General features: G+C 40.1%; 1 protein-coding gene across 3 annotated transcripts in view; it reads right to left on the minus strand.

The window, feature by feature from the left end:
* Gdap2 (ganglioside induced differentiation associated protein 2) overlaps positions 1–23,093 on the minus strand; it is a 1,140,014-nt gene that overhangs the window by 35,132 nt on the left and 1,081,789 nt on the right. For all 3 annotated transcript variants that reach the window (XM_068225213.1, XM_068225211.1, XM_068225212.1), the window contains one exon: positions 10,382–10,521. In XM_068225213.1, the coding sequence (XP_068081314.1) occupies positions 10,382–10,521 (140 nt within the window). The remainder of the gene's footprint in view (positions 1–10,381; positions 10,522–23,093) is intronic.

The raw sequence follows: 23,093 nt of genomic DNA on the forward strand, positions 1-23,093 counted from the left end.
GCTCTAATGTCATAACATTCAGACACACTGGTTGTGCTCTAATGTCATAACACTCAGGCACACTGGTTGTGCTCTAATGTCATAACACTCAGGCACACTGGTTGTGCTCTAATGTCATAACACTCAGGCACACTGGTTGTGCTCTAATGTCATAACATTCAGACACACTGGATGTGCTCTAATGTCATAACACTCAGACACACTGGATGTGCTCTAATGTCATAACACTCAGGCACACTGGTTGTGCTCTAATGTCATAACACTCAGGCACACTGGTTGTGCTCTAATGTCATAACACTCAGACACACTGGTTGTGCTCTAATGTCATAACACTCAGACACACTTGATGAGCTCTAATGTCATAACACTCAGACACACTGGTTGTGCTCTAATGTCATAACATTCAGACACACTGGTTGTGCTCTAATGTCATAACATTCAGACACACTGGATGTGCTCTAATGTCATAACACTCAGACACACTGGATGTGCTCTAATGTCATAACACTCAGGCACACTGGTTGTGCTCTAATGTCATAACACTCAGGCACACTGGTTGTGCTCTAATGTCATAACACTCAGACACACTGGTTGTGCTCTAATGTCATAACACTCAGGCACACTGGATGTGCTCTAATGTCATAACACTCAGGCACACTGGTTGTGCTCTAATGTCATAACACTCAGGCACACTGGTTGTGCTCTAATGTCATAACACTCAGGCACACTGGTTGTGCTCTAATGTCATAACACTCAGACACACTGGTTGTGCTCTAATGTCATAACACTCAGGCACACTGGATGTGCTCTAATGTCATAACACTCAGGCACACTGGATGTGCTCTAATGGCATAACATTCAGACACACTGGATGTGCTCTAATGGCATGACATTCAGACACACTGGATGTGCTCTAATGTCATGACATTCAGACACACTGGATGTGCTCTAATGGCATGACATTCAGACACACTGGATGTGCTCTAATGTCATAACATTCAGACACACTGGATGTGCTCTAATGTCATAACACTCAGGCACACTGGTTGTGCTCTAATGGCATGACATTCAGACACACTGGTTGTGCTCTAATGTCATAACACTCAGGCACACTGGTTGTGCTCTAATGTCATAACACTCAGGCACACTGGTTGTGCTCTAATGTCATAACACTCAGACACACTGGTTGTGCTCTAATGTCATAACACTCAGGCACACTGGTTGTGCTCTAATGTCATAACACTCAGGCACACTGGTTGTGCTCTAATGTCATAACACTCAGGCACACTGGATGTGCTCTAATGTCATAACACTCAGGCACACTGGTTGTGCTCTAATGTCATAACACTCAGGCACACTGGTTGTGCTCTAATGTCATAACACTCAGACACACTGGTTGTGCTCTAATGTCATAACATTCAGACACACTGGTTGTGCTCTAATGTCATAACACTCAGGCACACTGGTTGTGCTCTAATGTCATAACACTCAGACACACTGGTTGTGCTCTAATGTCATAACATTCAGACACACTGGTTGTGCTCTAATGTCATAACACTCAGACACACTTGATGAGCTCTAATGTCATAACACTCAGGCACACTGGTTGTGCTCTAATGTCATAACATTCAGACACACTGGTTGTGCTCTAATGTCATAACATTCAGACACACTGGATGTGCTCTAATGTCATAACACTCAGACACACTGGTTGTGCTCTAATGTCATAACACTCAGGCACACTGGTTGTGCTCTAATGTCATAACACTCAGGCACACTGGTTGTGCTCTAATGTCATAACACTCAGACACACTGGTTGTGCTCTAATGTCATAACACTCAGACACACTTGATGAGCTCTAATGTCATAACACTCAGGCACACTGGTTGTGCTCTAATGTCATAACACTCAGGCACACTGGTTGTGCTCTAATGTCATAACACTCAGGCACACTGGTTGTGCTCTAATGGCATGACATTCAGACACACTGGTTGTGCTCTAATGTCATAACACTCAGGCACACTGGTTGTGCTCTAATGTCATAACACTCAGACACACTGGTTGTGCTCTAATGTCATAACACTCAGGCACACTGGATGTGCTCTAATGTCATAACACTCAGGCACACTGGTTGTGCTCTAATGTCATAACACTCAGGCACACTGGTTGTGCTCTAATGTCATAACACTCAGGCACACTGGTTGTGCTCTAATGTCATAACACTCAGGCACACTGGTTGTGCTCTAATGTCATAACACTCAGGCACACTGGTTGTGCTCTAATGTCATAACACTCAGGCACACTGGTTGTGCTCTAATGTCATAACACTCAGGCACACTGGTTGTGCTCTAATGTCATAACACTCAGGCACACTGGTTGTGCTCTAATGTCATAACACTCAGGCACACTGGTTGTGCTCTAATGTCATAACACTCAGGCACACTGGTTGTGCTCTAATGTCATAACACTCAGGCACACTGGTTGTGCTCTAATGTCATAACACTCAGGCACACTGGTTGTGCTCTAATGTCATAACACTCAGGCACACTGGTTGTGCTCTAATGTCATAACACTCAGGCACACTGGTTGTGCTCTAATGTCATAACATTCAGACACACTGGATGTGCTCTAATGTCATAACACTCAGACACACTGGTTGTGCTCTAATGTCATAACACTCAGGCACACTGGTTGTGCTCTAATGTCATAACACTCAGGCACACTGGTTGTGCTCTAATGTCATAACACTCAGGCACACTGGTTGTGCTCTAATGTCATAACACTCAGGCACACTGGTTGTGCTCTAATGTCATAACACTCAGGCACACTGGTTGTGCTCTAATGTCATAACACTCAGGCACACTGGTTGTGCTCTAATGTCATAACACTCAGACACACTGGATGTGCTCTAATGGCATGACACTCAGACACACTGGATGTGCTCTAATGTCATAACACTCAGACACACTGGTTGTGCTCTAATGTCATAACACTCAGGCACACTGGTTGTGCTCTAATGTCATAACACTCAGGCACACTGGATGTGCTCTAATGTCATAACACTCAGGCACACTGGATGTGCTCTAATGTCGTAACACTCAGACACACTTGATGAGCTCTAATGTCATAACACTCAGGCACACTGGATGTGCTCTAATGTCATAACACTCAGACACACTGGATGTGCTCTAATGGCATGACATTCAGACACACTGGTTGTGCTCTAATGTCATAACACTCAGACACACTTGATGAGCTCTAATGTCATAACACTCAGACACACTGGTTGTGCTCTAATGTCATAACACTCAGACACACTTGATGAGCTCTAATGTCATAACACTCAGACACACTGGTTGTGCTCTAATGTCATAACACTCAGACACACTTGATGAGCTCTAATGTCATAACACTCAGACACACTGGTTGTGCTCTAATGTCATAACACTCAGGCACACTGGTTGTGCTCTAATGTCATAACACTCAGGCACACTGGTTGTGCTCTAATGGCATGACATTCAGACACACTGGTTGTGCTCTAATGTCATAACACTCAGGCACACTGGTTGTGCTCTAATGGCATGACATTCAGACACACTGGTTGTGCTCTAATGTCATAACACTCAGGCACACTGGTTGTGCTCTAATGTCATAACACTCAGACACACTGGTTGTGCTCTAATGTCATAACACTCAGGCACACTGGATGTGCTCTAATGTCATAACACTCAGGCACACTGGTTGTGCTCTAATGTCATAACACTCAGGCACACTGGTTGTGCTCTAATGTCATAACACTCAGGCACACTGGTTGTGCTCTAATGTCATAACACTCAGGCACACTGGTTGTGCTCTAATGTCATAACACTCGGCACACTGGTTGTGCTCTAATGTCATAACACTCAGGCACACTGGTTGTGCTCTAATGTCATAACACTCAGGCACACTGGTTGTGCTCTAATGTCATAACACTCAGGCACACTGGTTGTGCTCTAATGTCATAACACTCAGGCACACTGGTTGTGCTCTAATGTCATAACACTCAGGCACACTGGTTGTGCTCTAATGTCATAACACTCAGGCACACTGGTTGTGCTCTAATGTCATAACACTCAGGCACACTGGTTGTGCTCTAATGTCATAACACTCAGGCACACTGGTTGTGCTCTAATGTCATAACACTCAGGCACACTGGTTGTGCTCTAATGTCATAACACTCAGGCACACTGGTTGTGCTCTAATGTCATAACACTCAGGCACACTGGTTGTGCTCTAATGTCATAACACTCAGGCACACTGGTTGTGCTCTAATGTCATAACACTCAGGCACACTGGTTGTGCTCTAATGTCATAACACTCAGGCACACTGGTTGTGCTCTAATGTCATAACACTCAGGCACACTGGTTGTGCTCTAATGTCATAACACTCAGGCACACTGGTTGTGCTCTAATGTCATAACACTCAGGCACACTGGTTGTGCTCTAATGTCATAACACTCAGACACACTGGATGTGCTCTAATGTCATAACACTCAGACACACTGGTTGTGCTCTAATGTCATAACATTCAGACACACTGGATGTGCTCTAATGTCATAACACTCAGACACACTGGTTGTGCTCTAATGTCATAACACTCAGGCACACTGGTTGTGCTCTAATGTCATAACACTCAGGCACACTGGTTGTGCTCTAATGTCATAACACTCAGGCACACTGGTTGTGCTCTAATGTCATAACACTCAGACACACTGGATGTGCTCTAATGTCATAACACTCAGGCACACTGGTTGTGCTCTAATGTCATAACACTCAGGCACACTGGTTGTGCTCTAATGTCATAACACTCAGACACACTGGATGTGCTCTAATGGCATGACATTCAGACACACTGGATGTGCTCTAATGTCATAACACTCAGACACACTGGTTGTGCTCTAATGTCATAACACTCAGACACACTGGTTGTGCTCTAATGTCATAACACTCAGGCACACTGGTTGTGCTCTAATGTCATAACACTCAGGCACACTGGATGTGCTCTAATGTCATAACACTCAGACAAACTGGATGTGCTCTAATGTCATAACACTCAGGCACACTGGTTGTGCTCTAATGTCATAACACTCAGACACACTGGTTGTGCTCTAATGTCATAACACTCAGGCACACTGGATGTGCTCTAATGTCATAACACTCAGGCACACTGGTTGTGCTCTAATGTCATAACATTCAGACACACTGGATGTGCTCTAATGTCATAACACTCAGGCACACTGGATGTGCTCTAATGTCATAACACTCAGGCACACTGGTTGTGCTCTAATGTCATAACACTCAGGCACACTGGTTGTGCTCTAATGTCATAACACTCAGACACACTGGTTGTGCTCTAATGTCATAACACTCAGGCACACTGGTTGTGCTCTAATGTCATAACACTCAGACACACTGGTTGTGCTCTAATGTCATAACACTCAGGCACACTGGATGTGCTCTAATGTCATAACACTCAGGCACACTGGTTGTGCTCTAATGTCATAACATTCAGACACACTGGTTGTGCTCTAATGTCATAACATTCAGACACACTGGATGTGCTCTAATGGCATGACATTCAGACACACTGGATGTGCTCTAATGTCATAACACTCAGGCACACTGGTTGTGCTCTAATGTCATAACATTCAGACACACTGGATGTGCTCTAATGGCATGACATTCAGACACACTGGTTGTGCTCTAATGTCATAACACTCAGACACACTTGATGAGCTCTAATGTCATAACATTCAGACACACTGGATGTGCTCTAATGTCATAACACTCAGGCACACTGGTTGTGCTCTAATGTCATAACACTCAGACACACTGGATGTGCTCTAATGGCATGACATTCAGACACACTGGTTGTGCTCTAATGTCATAACACTCAGGCACACTGGATGTGCTCTAATGTCATAACACTCAGGCACACTGGATGTGCTCTAATGTCATAACATTCAGACACACTGGTTGTGCTCTAATGTCATAACACTCAGGCACACTGGTTGTGCTCTAATGTCATAACACTCAGGCACACTGGATGTGCTCTAATGTCATAACACTCAGGCACACTGGATGTGCTCTAATGGCATGACATTCAGACACACTGGTTGTGCTCTAATGTCATAACACTCAGGCACACTGGTTGTGCTCTAATGTCATAACACTCAGGCACACTGGTTGTGCTCTAATGTCATAACATTCAGACACACTGGTTGTGCTCTAATGTCATAACACTCAGGCACACTGGTTGTGCTCTAATGTCATAACACTCAGGCACACTGGTTGTGCTCTAATGTCATAACACTCAGGCACACTGGTTGTGCTCTAATGTCATAACATTCAGACACACTGGATGTGCTCTAATGTCATAACACTCAGACACACTGGATGTGCTCTAATGTCATAACACTCAGGCACACTGGTTGTGCTCTAATGTCATAACACTCAGGCACACTGGTTGTGCTCTAATGTCATAACACTCAGACACACTGGTTGTGCTCTAATGTCATAACACTCAGACACACTTGATGAGCTCTAATGTCATAACACTCAGACACACTGGTTGTGCTCTAATGTCATAACATTCAGACACACTGGTTGTGCTCTAATGTCATAACATTCAGACACACTGGATGTGCTCTAATGTCATAACACTCAGACACACTGGATGTGCTCTAATGTCATAACACTCAGGCACACTGGTTGTGCTCTAATGTCATAACACTCAGGCACACTGGTTGTGCTCTAATGTCATAACACTCAGACACACTGGTTGTGCTCTAATGTCATAACACTCAGGCACACTGGATGTGCTCTAATGTCATAACACTCAGGCACACTGGTTGTGCTCTAATGTCATAACACTCAGGCACACTGGTTGTGCTCTAATGTCATAACACTCAGGCACACTGGTTGTGCTCTAATGTCATAACACTCAGACACACTGGTTGTGCTCTAATGTCATAACACTCAGGCACACTGGATGTGCTCTAATGTCATAACACTCAGGCACACTGGATGTGCTCTAATGGCATAACATTCAGACACACTGGATGTGCTCTAATGGCATGACATTCAGACACACTGGATGTGCTCTAATGTCATGACATTCAGACACACTGGATGTGCTCTAATGGCATGACATTCAGACACACTGGATGTGCTCTAATGTCATAACATTCAGACACACTGGATGTGCTCTAATGTCATAACACTCAGGCACACTGGTTGTGCTCTAATGGCATGACATTCAGACACACTGGTTGTGCTCTAATGTCATAACACTCAGGCACACTGGTTGTGCTCTAATGTCATAACACTCAGGCACACTGGTTGTGCTCTAATGTCATAACACTCAGACACACTGGTTGTGCTCTAATGTCATAACACTCAGGCACACTGGTTGTGCTCTAATGTCATAACACTCAGGCACACTGGTTGTGCTCTAATGTCATAACACTCAGGCACACTGGATGTGCTCTAATGTCATAACACTCAGGCACACTGGTTGTGCTCTAATGTCATAACACTCAGGCACACTGGTTGTGCTCTAATGTCATAACACTCAGACACACTGGTTGTGCTCTAATGTCATAACATTCAGACACACTGGTTGTGCTCTAATGTCATAACACTCAGGCACACTGGTTGTGCTCTAATGTCATAACACTCAGACACACTGGTTGTGCTCTAATGTCATAACATTCAGACACACTGGTTGTGCTCTAATGTCATAACACTCAGACACACTTGATGAGCTCTAATGTCATAACACTCAGGCACACTGGTTGTGCTCTAATGTCATAACATTCAGACACACTGGTTGTGCTCTAATGTCATAACATTCAGACACACTGGATGTGCTCTAATGTCATAACACTCAGACACACTGGTTGTGCTCTAATGTCATAACACTCAGGCACACTGGTTGTGCTCTAATGTCATAACACTCAGGCACACTGGTTGTGCTCTAATGTCATAACACTCAGACACACTGGTTGTGCTCTAATGTCATAACACTCAGACACACTTGATGAGCTCTAATGTCATAACACTCAGGCACACTGGTTGTGCTCTAATGTCATAACACTCAGACACACTGGTTGTGCTCTAATGTCATAACACTCAGGCACACTGGTTGTGCTCTAATGTCATAACACTCAGACACACTGGATGTGCTCTAATGTCATAACATTCAGACACACTGGATGTGCTCTAATGTCATAACATTCAGACACACTGGATGTGCTCTAATGTCATAACACTCAGGCACACTGGTTGTGCTCTAATGTCATAACACTCAGGCACACTGGTTGTGCTCTAATGTCATAACACTCAGGCACACTGGTTGTGCTCTAATGTCATAACACTCAGACACACTGGTTGTGCTCTAATGTCATAACACTCAGGCACACTGGTTGTGCTCTAATGTCATAACACTCAGGCACACTGGTTGTGCTCTAATGTCATAACACTCAGACACACTGGTTGTGCTCTAATGTCATAACACTCAGACACACTGGATGTGCTCTAATGTCATAACACTCAGGCACACTGGTTGTGCTCTAATGTCATAACACTCAGACACACTGGTTGTGCTCTAATGTCATAACACTCAGGCACACTGGTTGTGCTCTAATGTCATAACACTCAGGCACACTGGTTGTGCTCTAATGTCATAACACTCAGGCACACTGGTTGTGCTCTAATGTCATAACACTCAGACACACTGGTTGTGCTCTAATGTCATAACACTCAGGCACACTGGATGTGCTCTAATGTCATAACACTCAGACACACTGGTTGTGCTCTAATGTCATGACATACAGACACACTGGATGTGCTCTAATGTCATAACACTCAGACACACTGGATGTGCTCTAATGTCATGACATACAGACACACTGGATGTGCTCTAATGTCATAACACTCAGACACACTGGATGTGCTCTAATGTCATAACACTCAGGCACACTGGTTGTGCTCTAATGTCATAACACTCAGACACACTGGTTGTGCTCTAATGTCATAACACTCAGGCACACTGGTTGTGCTCTAATGTCATTACTCAGCACCACCCATCCCCCAGAAACTTCAATATTGACACAGCTATGGATGAGGCTGGGACTTCAGTGGAAGCTACACTTTGCTCTGGCCTGTACTATGAGATGGATGCAAAAGTACTGCATCCATCAAGAAATGACAGTAGACAGTTTTTATAACTTAACCAATTGTATAAAAGAATTTAATGGCTGATGATGGCTAAAAGAGCTAAAACACGTTCCAAAGTTGATTAAAATCATCAAGGAGGTTATTAATTGTATTGTATTGAACAGGCAGACAACTGTAATTATTGTAGTCAATACAGAGCCTGAAAAATGAATTTCATCATTTGCAAACCAAGGAGTGACACAAAATATTAGGCGACCATGTTTATGTGGAAAACAAACAACAATTTATTATCAAAATGTAGTCTCAAGTCCTTTTGGTCATCAATAATGAAAATGACTGATTCAGTAGGTGATATTCGTGAAACACGGGGGATTTATGAAGTGTGAACAAAATGGTAGAACAATCGGAGGAATGAGGTAATGATTTAGGATTAATGTGGAAATAATCTTTGTATTAATTTATATCTACTACTTTGCTCCTCCTTTATATGAAAAAATAAACCGAGCAGAGGTACAGTGGTATGAATTCTGAAGGGTGGATGAAAGAGGCCATTTGACACTCAACGTTGAAGGCGACTCATTTGCTGTTTACCCGACTATTGATTAAAACTCAGTGATAGATCATCGATCTGCAAGAATAAAATGGCACATCAAAATAGATATGCATACAGCCTAAATAGTGCCTGCATACAGTAGCTGCGACCAAATTATTATTATTATTATTATTATTATTATTATTATTATTATTATTATTATTATTATTATTATTATGATTATTATTATTATTATTATTATTATTAATGGTTCAAAAGGAGATCTGTAAAGTAAAAAATCTTTGCCTTTCATGTCATTCTAAATATTCATTCAAATTATTTTCTTTATGTCGCACTAACACACAGGTTTTTGCTGTGGAGGGATGGAAAATGGCTAGGGTCGGGAAGGTAGCAGCCATCGCCTTAATTAAGGTACAGCCCCAGCATATGGCTGACATGAAAATGGGAAACTACAGAATATTATCTTCAGTGCTGCCAATACTGGGACCTCCCAAATAGTACAAACACAGCTATGCAACTTGAGCCAGCTCCGTCAGCCATACTGATCTGTGATAATGCACAGAATATAATTCACTTCTGAAACTATTCTATTGAAAAACCAATACTCACTTGTATGGGAGAACACTGTAGACTTCCTTTAGCCATGTCAGAGATGGGTGGTTGGGGGTCGAAGTCAGCGTGTGGAAATACGCAATGACGTAGTCTCCTTTGACGAGTGGGTCCAGTAAGTATATCAAGTACAACAGAGCCTGTTAACATCACAACATACATAAATCAGGGATGCTACAAAAAATAACTATTTTCCAGGTAAATAAGCAGGCAATGCCTTTTCTGACCTTTAATGCAGGTTCCTCAAACAAAATACATATGTAGACAAGATATGGGCTTTTGGGCTTATTCCATGTCAAGAAAATTAGGTGAAACTCATTATGTTTCGTAGAAAAGTTTGCTCCGCGCCATTCAGAACAAAATCTTGATTGTTCCCAAGGAAGTCTTCTACAATAATGAGGGTTTGATTTAGGATTGGTAGTGTAGTGGTACGCTTGTTTGTCACCAGGTGGCATCTGTATGTTGGCATAACGCTCCAAACGGGAACTGACAACAACATTAAGCTCCAATTAAGATGTTCATCACACTGTCTGTGTCTGGGGAATAACAGAGAGGACATCAGACAAATCAGAGATGAATGTGATAGAAGAAATAAATAGAAAGTAATAAAATAAATGCAATGAAAGTCACCAGGATAGAACAGAGCTGAAGAATGGAAAGAAAGTATGTGGAGGAAACCAGAAGATGACATGAGACGGTGTGAAAGGGGGGGCCGGGGTATAACCGGTGTACACGATTTATGAAAGTATGACATTAACACACAACACATAGCTTGGAATGAACCAATTGGAGATGAAGAACGTACGAATTTGGAAAACACCGAAATGAAATAACAATATAGAAATCCTAAACAGTTGGCAACCACGTATTACTGAATTAATCGCCAGTGTCCCTGTTGAAAATGTTAGGCATTTTACTTATTTCCACAGCTTCTTGTATAATCGTAGACCTGTAGTGTTTAGTGTGGGTAAGAGCTCAAACATCTTGGAACACGACATCATGACCCGACAATAGGGCCTGCTCAGCTAGTGCTGACTTGTCTGGTTGGTTGAGAGGGATATTTCTTTGGTGTTCCTTGATGTAAGTCCCAATGGACTGGCATGTTTGGGTGTACAAAATTTCCTGTACTTGTAGCAAGGTACACATTGGCCAAACATGCATGTCTACAAGTACGGGCCATAAAAGCATCAATGTTAACAATATACCTATGTGTACTGATGATCAGTATGTCCCTAGCAACAACAAGTATTTCACTAGCAATTCTCACACATGATCTATAAAACAGATACATGTTTTCAGTGAAATTTAGATCTCTGTTTAATCTTCTCTCGATTTGTATCAGTTCTGTAAAGAATGACAAAATGCTTTGGTTTATTTCTGTTGACTTGAAGTCTTCCACTTCTGCCAGAGTTTAACCCAGTCCACTTTTGAGAGTCGAGCTGGTTTTATCGGATCACTATATGCACTTAGTTTCAGTATTGCTAGGGAAGCTTGATCTTCAATCAATTATCAATCAATGACAGAATAAAGATTGATTGATTGATTGATTGATTGATTGATTGATTGATTGATTGATTGATTGATTGATTGATTGATTGATTGATTGATTGATTGATTGATTGATTGATTGATTGATTGATTGATTGATTGATTGATTGATTGATTGATTGATTGATTGATTGATTGATTGATTGATTGATTGATTGATTGATTGATTGATTGATTGATTGATTGATTGATTGATTGATTGATTGATTGATTGATTGATTGATTGATTGATTGATTGATTGATTGATTGATTGATTTGCATTTAGGGATGTTGGGCAGGTGGCTGATTCCTTATCAATTGTTTGCCTAGTCTTTTCTTAAATTATTTTTGGACTTTATAGAACATTTCCCTTAATAAACTGTTCCATTCCATAATTCTTCTAGGGGAGTTAGGGATTGGAATATTTGTACTTCTGCCTGAATAGATGGAACCGAAGGAATCTCTACCTCCTGGCCACACAGAGAACAGGCCAATCTGGAAGTCTCTGAACAGACTGCGAGCTGAAGTTGCAAGAACAAGGGACAACTTATATCAGTGGCATTTTCCGACCAAGACAGTTCTATGTGGTTGTGGCAAATTTCAAACAACAAAACATCTCTATGTTGTCCATTGTGCCCATCCAGATGTACAATGAGTGATTTGATTCAAGCTAATTCAAGTGCTCTCGAAGTGCCTATGTATTGGGCGGGAACTGTTTGAAGTTACTTGATGAACACACATTTGTGTACTTGTGTCCATTTCATGCTTCTTTATTATGTTTTTATGTTTCATATTTTGTACTTATGACACAAAAAAAAAAAAATAGGGATGGGGATAATTTACCAAGTAAAATGTTCAATAAATTTCCAAATTCTTTGTAGTTATTAAGAAAAGACTATGCAAAAATCAGATACCGCCTAAGTGACTGCCCAAAATGAAGATCAGTGGTGATTGATTCATATTATAAATGAATAGTTGCCCCAATTTGTCCTCATGAGTTAGAGTTCCAGCTTTATCTTCATCTTATGAGCTTTCCAACCACTCAAGTTCCACTCAAGCTTATACGTCTGCTTATGTCATTCCACGTCATCTCTCTCTTCACAGCACTTACTTGAGCAGCTCGTCTCTTTACTGCCAAGTCTTCCCAGCCCAAAGTTTGCAACATTTTCATAACATTACCCTTTTGTCAGAAACTGCCCAGAATAAATTGTGACGCTTTCCTTTGGATCTAATAATGATAATTGTATTGGTTTTACATCCCACCAACTACTTTTATGGTTGGAGACACCAAGGTGTTGAAATTTTGTCCCACAGGAGTTCTCTTACAAGCCAGTAAATCTACTGATAAGACGCTGACGTATTTGACCACCTTCAAATATCACTGAACTGAGCCAAGATCAAACCTGCCAACTTGGGATCAGAAACCCAGCACATTAACTATCTGTGCCATCCAGCCTGTTTCCAGTTCTCATATCAAGTAATCCTGGTGTGGGTCCCATGCACTGGACCCATACTCTAATTGGAATCTTACCAGTAACTTTATATCCTTACTACAACCCCTAAATATTTCAATCTTTCATCAGTATCACCTTTCAAATCTTCGACCTATTATTTCTTTCTTAATGCTCAGAACCTCACCCAGTCATTAGAGTATAAGTCTCTGTCTGCCTTATCTTAACCCTTCGTGAAGGTTAGTGGCATCATGTAGCAAGCCTTCTGACGACCTATCTCCATGAGTCTCTGTCCTAAGCATCCTGAATGGCTTGTTCCAGGTTCTCCCCAGTTTGGTTCTTTAGTTGGTCCACCCCATCTCAATGGAGCATGTCCTCTGGGCGACTTCCTCTTCAATGATTCATCATCATCATTCCATCATCATCTTCATTTCCCATTTCCAGCTTCCCGGGTTGGGTTGTGAATCAAGGACCTCCCTCGCTGCCTGTCTCTCCACCACTCTTCTCCTTTTTTCAAGTACATCTTCTGGATTTCCTCCCCTCTTCTCTATGCACTCCCACGCTGAAACTGTCCACCTCTTTTGGGATCTTCCTCGTGGTCTCTTTCCTGTTAACTTCTCTGAAAAAGCTCTTTTTGGCACTTTCTCTTCTCCCATTCTCATCATATGCCCATACCATTTTAGCTCTGTTGTTTCTATCCTGTCTTGAAGTTTCAAGATTCCTGTCCTTTTCCTTATCTCTTCATTTCTAATTCTATCCTTTCTGGTCTTGCCCTCAATACCTCTTAGAAATTTCATCTCCGCTGCCTGCTCTCCTCTCGTTTTGTTGTAGTCCATGATCCAGCTGCATAGGTTAGGTAAGGTAGGTACGGGTTATTCTGCCCAAAGGCAGGTCCAAACCTCCGCAGAGGTGTTCCTGAGCCGGAGTTTACGTGCGGTAGGGTGGCCAGTTCCTTTCCGCTCCTCCATTCCCTTACCCCCCGCCAACAGCGCATGGCAACCCATCCAACTCCTGACCACGCCCAATGTTGCTTAACTTCGGAGATCTCACGGGATCCGGTGTTTCAACACGGCTACGGCCGTTGGCTACATAGGTTAGTATGGGTTCATAATAGGTTGAATATAATATTTTTGTCATGTTGACAAGAAAGCTGTATTTTGAAAGATGCAATTATGCAATTTCACAAAGCCTCAAGGAAAAGAATGTTAGAATGTTACCGAAGGACAAAAGTCACTGTCTTTATTTTGATACTGTAAAATCTGTTTATTTTGTTTTGACTTGAAAAATTGACTGAGTGTGATATTTAAAATCATCATATTGGATGAGGACAAAGAAGAAGAACTTTTGGAAATTTGTCATACTATATACAATTGTTATAATTTTATTTTCTGTACATCAAGAACAGTGATTTTTGATTTGGGAATGTGGACTCTGTAAATCATTCATGTAACTTTAAAATAGGCGTATAAGATATTTAGGGTTATTTAATTATTCTGCAACTTTACTAAATTAATTTGGTTATTGCGTAAAATTTTATAATGTAAAATTTTATTTGGACTTATGTTTGTTTGATATTGAACAAAGTGTGTATTTTGTAATATGGTGAAACCATGTGCAGTACCAAACTTTTGTGGTAGTATGTACTGACACGTGGAGGTAATAGGTGATGCAATTCTAATTACATTACCAATCTTCTAGAATTTACGGGATGGTAATTGAAGTGTATTTTTATTGGTCGGAATAACGACCTGTCCTATTGGTAAATATGGAGATCTGGGGAAATTCTGTGTTTTAATTGGTCTTCTTGTGATCGCTCAATTTGCAGTTTAGGGCTCCTCATGAGAGCAAGGCAACTGTCCGCGTCTTTGAATACTGATCACCTTAGCGGGTGGATGCGCTCTGTGTCTGTCCCGTCTCGGGACTCCAGCGTCTCACGGTAAGCGCTATTATCTTATGTGTGAGTTAATTTAAATTCCTATTTGTGTTTCGGCCCCTTTTTTCATTTAATGTAACTTTCTGTGACAATGTAAATTCATTTCATGTAAAGGAATTTCCCTCTTAGACTCCTACATTCACCAATTTTGGGTTTAAATTTAACTTCCTTTTCTTATGTTAAAGTTTAATCCATATTGTCGGAAGATTACCATTTGTGTTTTATAAATTTATTTAAATATCCTTTGTTTTATAAGTGCTTAATTGTCATTGGCCATGTCATTTGTTTGTTTTATCTTATTTGATTTTGTATCTTTTCATTTTGTTAATTATTAATATTCTACTAGAGGGTGATTATCAAGAAACTTTTCTTCCCCCTAACATTATACTTTCCCATGGACCTCAATAGGACTCCCACCACTTCCACATCCTGTCCATAGTTGTCGTTTGAACTACCTGTAAGTTAAGTTTTACTTCGCGTATGGTCTGATTTTGGGTATATTGATAAGTTTACCGTCTCATTCCCATAATTTTATGTTTGCAATTTAAAACCTGCCATGATATCATGTTGACAAGAAAGCTGTATGTGGGCATACATTGTTGTGCATTAGTGTAAAATCACCAATAAATGGAGCAAAAGGCACAACATGCTCCAGAAGGATTTTCTACACATACTGATGTGTGGTAAGGCTCCCATTCTCCACAAAGACCAAATCCGTCCTTGCAGCTGTATTGATTTCTGCCCACACCATCACAGAACCATCCTGAAAAGGCATCCCGAATGAGATTATGCAAGGGTATACCTTTCCCCTGGTCTTCTCCAGACTCTATCTCAGGTGATCAGAGGCCAAATTGTGTCTCATCGGTAAACACCACTTGATCCCATTGTTGTATTGTCCAGCGAAGATGTTCGCTTTCGAAACATAGTTGAGCTGTACGATGCTCTCTGGTGAGTTTTGGACCTGTAACAGAATTTTTGGACTTAAGATTGGCTTCTTCCAGTCTTCTTTGAACGGTTCTCTCACTAACATTAACCCCTCGAACTTGGTGAAGTCGATTTTGTGCTTGAACGGTGGTGGTGTGATGGTTGAGGAGAACTTGAAGTTGTAAGAAGCGGTCGTCTCTCTCCAATGTTGTTCTTCTCGGGCCTGATCCTAGTCTCCTTGCAAAGACTCCAGTTTCCCTGTACCTTCGTACAGTTCTGGAAATCGTGGAAGGTGTAGTCCTCAACACTTCTGCAATGTAATACATTCTGCGACCATCTTCTACCAAAGCAACAGCTTTCGCAGCATAAAAATTCCATACAAGTTAAAGTTTTTAAAAGTTCCGATGTGGATTTAGTACCAATCCTATTTCCGAGGCAAGAATTTCAATCTCCCCAGTCAACACACTGAAACTACCAGATTCCAACAATGCTTGCAACATTTTCAAGTAAGGTCATTCATATTTAACACTGAAGAAAGATTGTTTGCAAGAAGTGTTAAACTACCTAATTAAATAATGTGTATATTTTGTCTTAAGTGTTTTCTCAACAGTTCATAAAGGAACTTCCATTTTAAATTACAGACAGCAACAATGGACATTGTATTCTGTACAAGATATTATGGCTGGCATGCCATATTTCAGGTTATATTTCAATATTAACATTGAAGAATCAAAAATTTTTGCAAGAAGTGTGTAAATAATGTATATATATATATTTTGCATCTCTCAAAACGTCCTTAAAAAGGCATTGGATCCTTCTATTTTTTCAATTTGTGAACAATGAGTTTTGTAATCGACCACATGATTTTATGGATGAAGTCTCAAATAGAGACGAAACATGTCCCAAAATATATTTAATATGATTATACTGTATATTAAATAGTTTTCACTTGTAACGTGATTGTTTCTTAGTTTTAAGTGGTACGTTCTGAGCTGTCAGTGGAGAGATAGCGTGGAATGACATTAGTAGACGAATAAGTTTGAGGGGTATCTTGAAAAGTAAGAAAGATCACAATATGGAATTCAAGAGGACAAATTGGAGCAAATATTTGTTTATAGGAAGGGGAGTTAGGGATTGGAATAACTTACCAATAAATTTCCAACTTCTTTGCGATCATTTAAGAAAGGGCTAGGAAAACAAGAGATAGGGAATCAGCCACCTGGGTGACTGCCCTAAATGCAGATCAGTGGTGACTGAATGAAATTATTGCTTTTATGCCCCACCAATTACTTTTATAGTTTTTGGAGATGCCAAGGTGCTGGAAATTTTGTCCCAGAGCAGTTCTTTTACGTGCCAGTAAATCTACTAACATGGGGCTTACGTACATGAGCACTTTCAAATACCACTGGACTGAGACAGGATCAAAGCTGCCAACTTAGGCTCAGAAAGCCAGCGCCATTAATGTATTGTTAGATACTTCCCTACAGGTCTGATGGTACTTATAAGAACCAAGATTATTTTGCTCAATTATGTCTTCTTGTTTTCTCAACTGTCTGAGTTCAAAAACTGTTTGTACATATTCATGATAGCTAAGACAACCTACTAAAAATGTTTCATAATGTTCAGATTATAACTGATAATTTAGTACTGAAAAGGTTAAGGTATAGGTTCTACTGTGCAGGTGGCAACAGGAAAGATAAGTGTCCACATAGGCTTAAGTTTCATCCTTACAATAAAGGAAGTGTCTTTTCATAGGCAAATAGTTTATGTATAGTAATTTTTCTGCTTTGGTAATAAAATAATCTGTGACCCATTTGTAACAACTCATCACAAAACACTGTTAAACAAATCATCAGTCAGGAAACAATTTCTTTTCAACATTTCCTGAAACAAATACATCCTAATAGACCTAACTACTTTAAACAAATTCATAATGGTACAAAGTAAGTCTCATACAGGACATGTCAGGTAGTGGACTTTAAATGTCAATACGAGCTCTCGATGATAAACATCTCCAGAAGGAGTGCAACCTGTCAAACAGGCTCCGCCCAAGAAACCAGATTACTCCAGTCACACACAATTAGGCTACTAAACTGCATATTGACCAAGAAAACAAAGTCAAGGTTCATTTTAGCTTGTCTACCTTGGCATATCATAATGCATGTGATAACACAGTGTAATCTCTAAACCACTACCATCATCCTTATTTACAACCCAGTAAAGAGCACAACACATGTGCTGCTTCAATAAACATCACAATGTTACTAACAAGTTGTTAACTTTAATTATTGATCTGAAGTATAAATTCAGAGGTGCAAGGAACGAGGGACTAGATTTGAACTTTATATATAATCTCTCCAAGTTGTCTAATAATCATCTGATCTGTGATTATCTTGAACTTCACATAACCTTTATATCTTCCAAAATCTCTTATATATGAAAAACAAAAAATGTAATAAACTTCACCATAAACTTAGACGTACAAAGGTATAACACTTGAAACAGATGCAGTCTGTACATAAAACCATACAGAACTGTACGAATTAAGTTGGAGTTATGCAGGAGAGCATTTGTTTAATAAATTGCCAGACCACAATAAGTGTATAAAACCACATACAAAATTTAAAACAGATTTATTCAAATTTGTTTGTGACCACTGTTTTCTTCTATTGAAGATTACTTAGCTCTCAAAAATTAACATATATTGTTTATCAGTGCTTTGTTTATTTGTGCTTCTTTACTAGATTGTGTATTTCCCTTATACTGTATTTCTTTGTTACTATAAATATGAGTATTGGACATGTACCATATCACTCTGTGATCAGATGGATGAAATGCAATACCCTACCTATTTATTTATTAAATATCCTGACAGTTTGACCGCTATTGTACATGCGTTATAGTTTTGATCAGTTTATTTTAATTATTGGTCCTTGACACAAAATTAGGAAACTAAATTATTGAGGATGTGGTGAATGAACTTAAGGAATTGTTTGTAGCAGCAGGATTTCCTAAACAGATGGTATAATGGCTTTGAAAGTTCCACATTACAATTGTTTAGGTGACACTCAAGTTTGAATCTTGTTCCTCCAAGCATGGCACAGTCGAACAGTAAATGATGCACCGTTTGTGAAGATCCCGAAAAGCATAAATAATCACCTACAATGATAATTTTTAAGCGTTCAAAGTAGCACTTAAATTTTCCATGGCCAGAGAGAAACTGAGTGAGAAGCGGGCACTAACGTTTTGCACTGGAGTCAGCTATATATGCCGGGAAAAAAATTATTCTCTTGTAACAGATCCTTTGGTACTTGATGTCCAGAGGTTGTTCCACTGTCTTATTAGATGTGTTTTGATTTGGATTTTTGCATAGCTTGGGGGTGATTTGTTGCAGGTGATTTCTATGTTGGATGAGAAGGCTGCCTTTTCATTTCCAGGAGAACCACTGTGTCATTGGATCCAGGAAAGACAGATGTGGGGGCACTCCTGTGATCTACATATTATAGGAGATCTATAAAATCTAGAGCAATATAATACTATGAACGTTTTACCCTGTGGTGCCAGATGAAATATTTCAAATTTGAGCTTTATTCTGAGCTATTATTCTTGTTGCTAATAGTTAATGCATCAAATGAAAGTAGAATGTCTGAACTGGGAGTTAATGAAATCTTAACTGAAAATGTTTTTTGTGATAACTGAAACCATCTCTTTTTGTTTCGACTCAGCCAACTGACAGCTGTTCAGTTCCTCAGCCTGCTAAAACTAATTTTGAATAAAGACATTTTTAAACTACCTGAGAAAGATTTATAAGCTCACAAAATTCTTCATAAGACATCTCACCTCCACAGGATGAATGAGTGATGAAGGCATTCAGAAGGTGTAAAAATAGTTTCAAAGTCCACGTCCATGTTTGGTGAGCCAAATGAAGGTTCTTGCCAACAAAACCCATTTGGCAACTGTAGTACTTGTCAATGAGAGCTTCCGGTGCATTGCCATAGACATCCAACGACTGCTTTACTTTCTTCACATTCATCTGCACAATGCACTGATGCATTCATCAGTAACATAACGATTAGATCCTTTTCATAAGCCAGAATTCACACACGGTTGATATATTGACTACTTGTTCATTTCAAGGAGTTGGTTGATAAACTGATCACAGGTATACTACCTAACCTATTGGTTGATATATGTTTAAAATACAATGTTCTTAAGTTATAAACGCTCGCTATTTCACATTAAAACTTATAGCTAGATTGAATAAAACATTTTGAGGCATGTGTTCATACAGCGTATTGTACTTATGTAACTGTTATGTCATGTGATCAGCTGTGTTTGTGTACTGATGGTATAATGGTGTAAGTTTCTTGAACTAATGTAAACATTTACGTCAAGACAAGGTTGTTGTCTGGTATTTGATGATGTGGAACTCTGTCTATCTATATTTGAATCCTTGCAGTCCATGTACTAGTAATGTTAAGTTTTAATTCTCATATCATTTAACGTAGACGATTGCTTAAGCTTGGACGAAGAATATTTGCAAATTGACAATGTTTTTACCTATACTATGTGACATTCTTATTGTATCAGTGATGTTTTAATTGCATGTTATGTTAGTCAGTTGAAGATGACCTTCACAGGGTCGAAACCGGTACTGTAAAATAACAATACATAAATAAATTATTGATCAGGTGGAAGCTTCAAAACTTCATATCTGTGAATATCAAAAATCAATATGGACATGAAACTTATAGATTATGACATACACTTACTCATGTCAGGCTCCTGACTTTCATCTATCCTATCCGACCTCACTTGATCAACTCTTGTTCTTTTCCAACCCCGATGGTATTAGAGCACCCTAGGCCTAGGGAGTCTGTTATTTTCGTGCCCTTCGTGGCCCTTGTCTTTCTTTTGCTGATATCTTCATTTTTCAAAGTGTCAAGGAATGGGAAGCATTTACTGGACTACGGTACTAGTATGGGGTTATCAGTTACAAATACATTCTTCAAGCATAAGGCTATGTTAGAAGTTTGAATCGTTGTGGTAGGTTAGAGAATATGAAAAGGGAGATGGATAAAGTTAGTTGTAGTTGATATAAGTGAAGTACATTGGCAGAAAGAGCAGAATTTTTGGTCGGGCGACTACAGAATTATCAGCACAATATCAAACAGCAGAAATCCAGGAGTTGGTTTTATAATGAATAAGAAAATAGGGCAGTGGGTAAGCTACTATGACCAGCATAGTGAAAGGATTATTGTTGTCAAGGTAGACACCAAGCCAATGCCCACCACAATAATGCAGGTCTATATGCCTACTAGTTCAGCGGATGATGAAGATATTGAAAGAATATACAAAGAGATAGAAGATTTAATACAATATGTAAAAATTGATGAGAATCTAAATGTGATGTGAGCCTGGAATTCAGTGGTAGGCCAAGGAAGAGAAGGTAACATAGTAGGAGAATTCGGATTGGGACAAAGGAATGAAGGAGGAAGCCAGCTGGTTGAATTCTGCACTGATCATAATTTAGTCCTTGCTAACACTAGGTTCAACACCACAAATGACGGCTGTATACAGGGACGAGACCTGGAGACGAGGGATTGTTTCAAGGAACATGCAACACAAGGACTAAATGAGAAGGCTGGAGGAAACTCAGTAGAGGAAGAATGGAAAGTCATGAAGAATGAGATCAGTAAGGCTGCTGAAGAAAAGTTAGGAAGAAAGGAAAGATCAACTAAGAAACAATGGATAACTCAAGAGATTGACAAACAACGAAAGTACAAGAATGCAAAAAATTAGGAGGGCAGAAAAGAATACCAGTGAATTAAGAATGAAGTAGATAGAAAGTGCAGGACAGCAAAGGAAGAATGGCTGAAAGAGAAGTAAGGATAGACATGATATTGTATAGGCTTTTGAGCTTGTGCCGTGTCAAGAAAATAAGGTAAAATTCTGAACGTTTTGCAGAAAACTGTGCTCTGCGTCCTCAGAAGAATTCTCGACTGTCCACGAGAAAGGCTTCTTAAACAATGACACTTTTGAATTTGGAACGTTATAATAGAAGTAGAAGTGGAAATGGTACACTCATTCACCACCAGATGGCCCCCAGGACGTGGCACAACGCTAGCGTTCGAAGCGGAAGCTGACCGAACTATCACAATCAGACTAAGCGGTTCACATAATGTGTTTGCGTAACATATGACAGGTGTAAGACATAGACATATGCCTGGAATGAAACATCTGGCGACGAGGAACGTACGAATTTGGAAAAAACACCGAGACAAAATAATAATAGTGAAGGGGCAGGGAAGGGAACTACCTACGTAAATTCTTAATAGCTGGCAACCAGGTATTACTTAATTAATAGCCGGTGTCCCTGTTGAAATTGTTAGGATTTCTACGTATTTCCACAGCTTCCTGTATAATCCTGGACCTGTAGTTTCTAGTGTGGGTAAGAGCTCAAGCATCTTGGAACATGACATCATGACCCGACGATAGAGCGTGCTCAGCTATTGCTGATTTGTCAGTTTGGTTCAGACGAATATTACGTTCATGTTCTTTGATCCGGGTGCCATGTTTGGTCGATGTATACTTTGCCGCACGTACAGGGAATTTTGTTTACTCCAGGATGTAAAAATGGGGACAACTTGTCCTCTGTTTTACTCAGACTGTGAGCAATTTTAGTGGCGGTGCCAAACACGGTTTTTATATTGTGTTTGTGAAGGACCTTGGCAATTCGATCTGTGGTGTTGTGAATGTAAGGCAAGTAGGCAGTTCCCTTCACTTCTTCCTTCTGTGAGATTTGCTTGGTCATTTCTCTGGGATGCAGGGCTCTATGAATTTGCAAATTGCTGTAACCATTATCCTTAAACGCGA

This window comes from Anabrus simplex, chromosome 1, assembly GCF_040414725.1.
Source record: "Anabrus simplex isolate iqAnaSimp1 chromosome 1, ASM4041472v1, whole genome shotgun sequence".
NCBI lineage: Eukaryota > Metazoa > Arthropoda > Insecta > Orthoptera > Tettigoniidae > Anabrus > Anabrus simplex.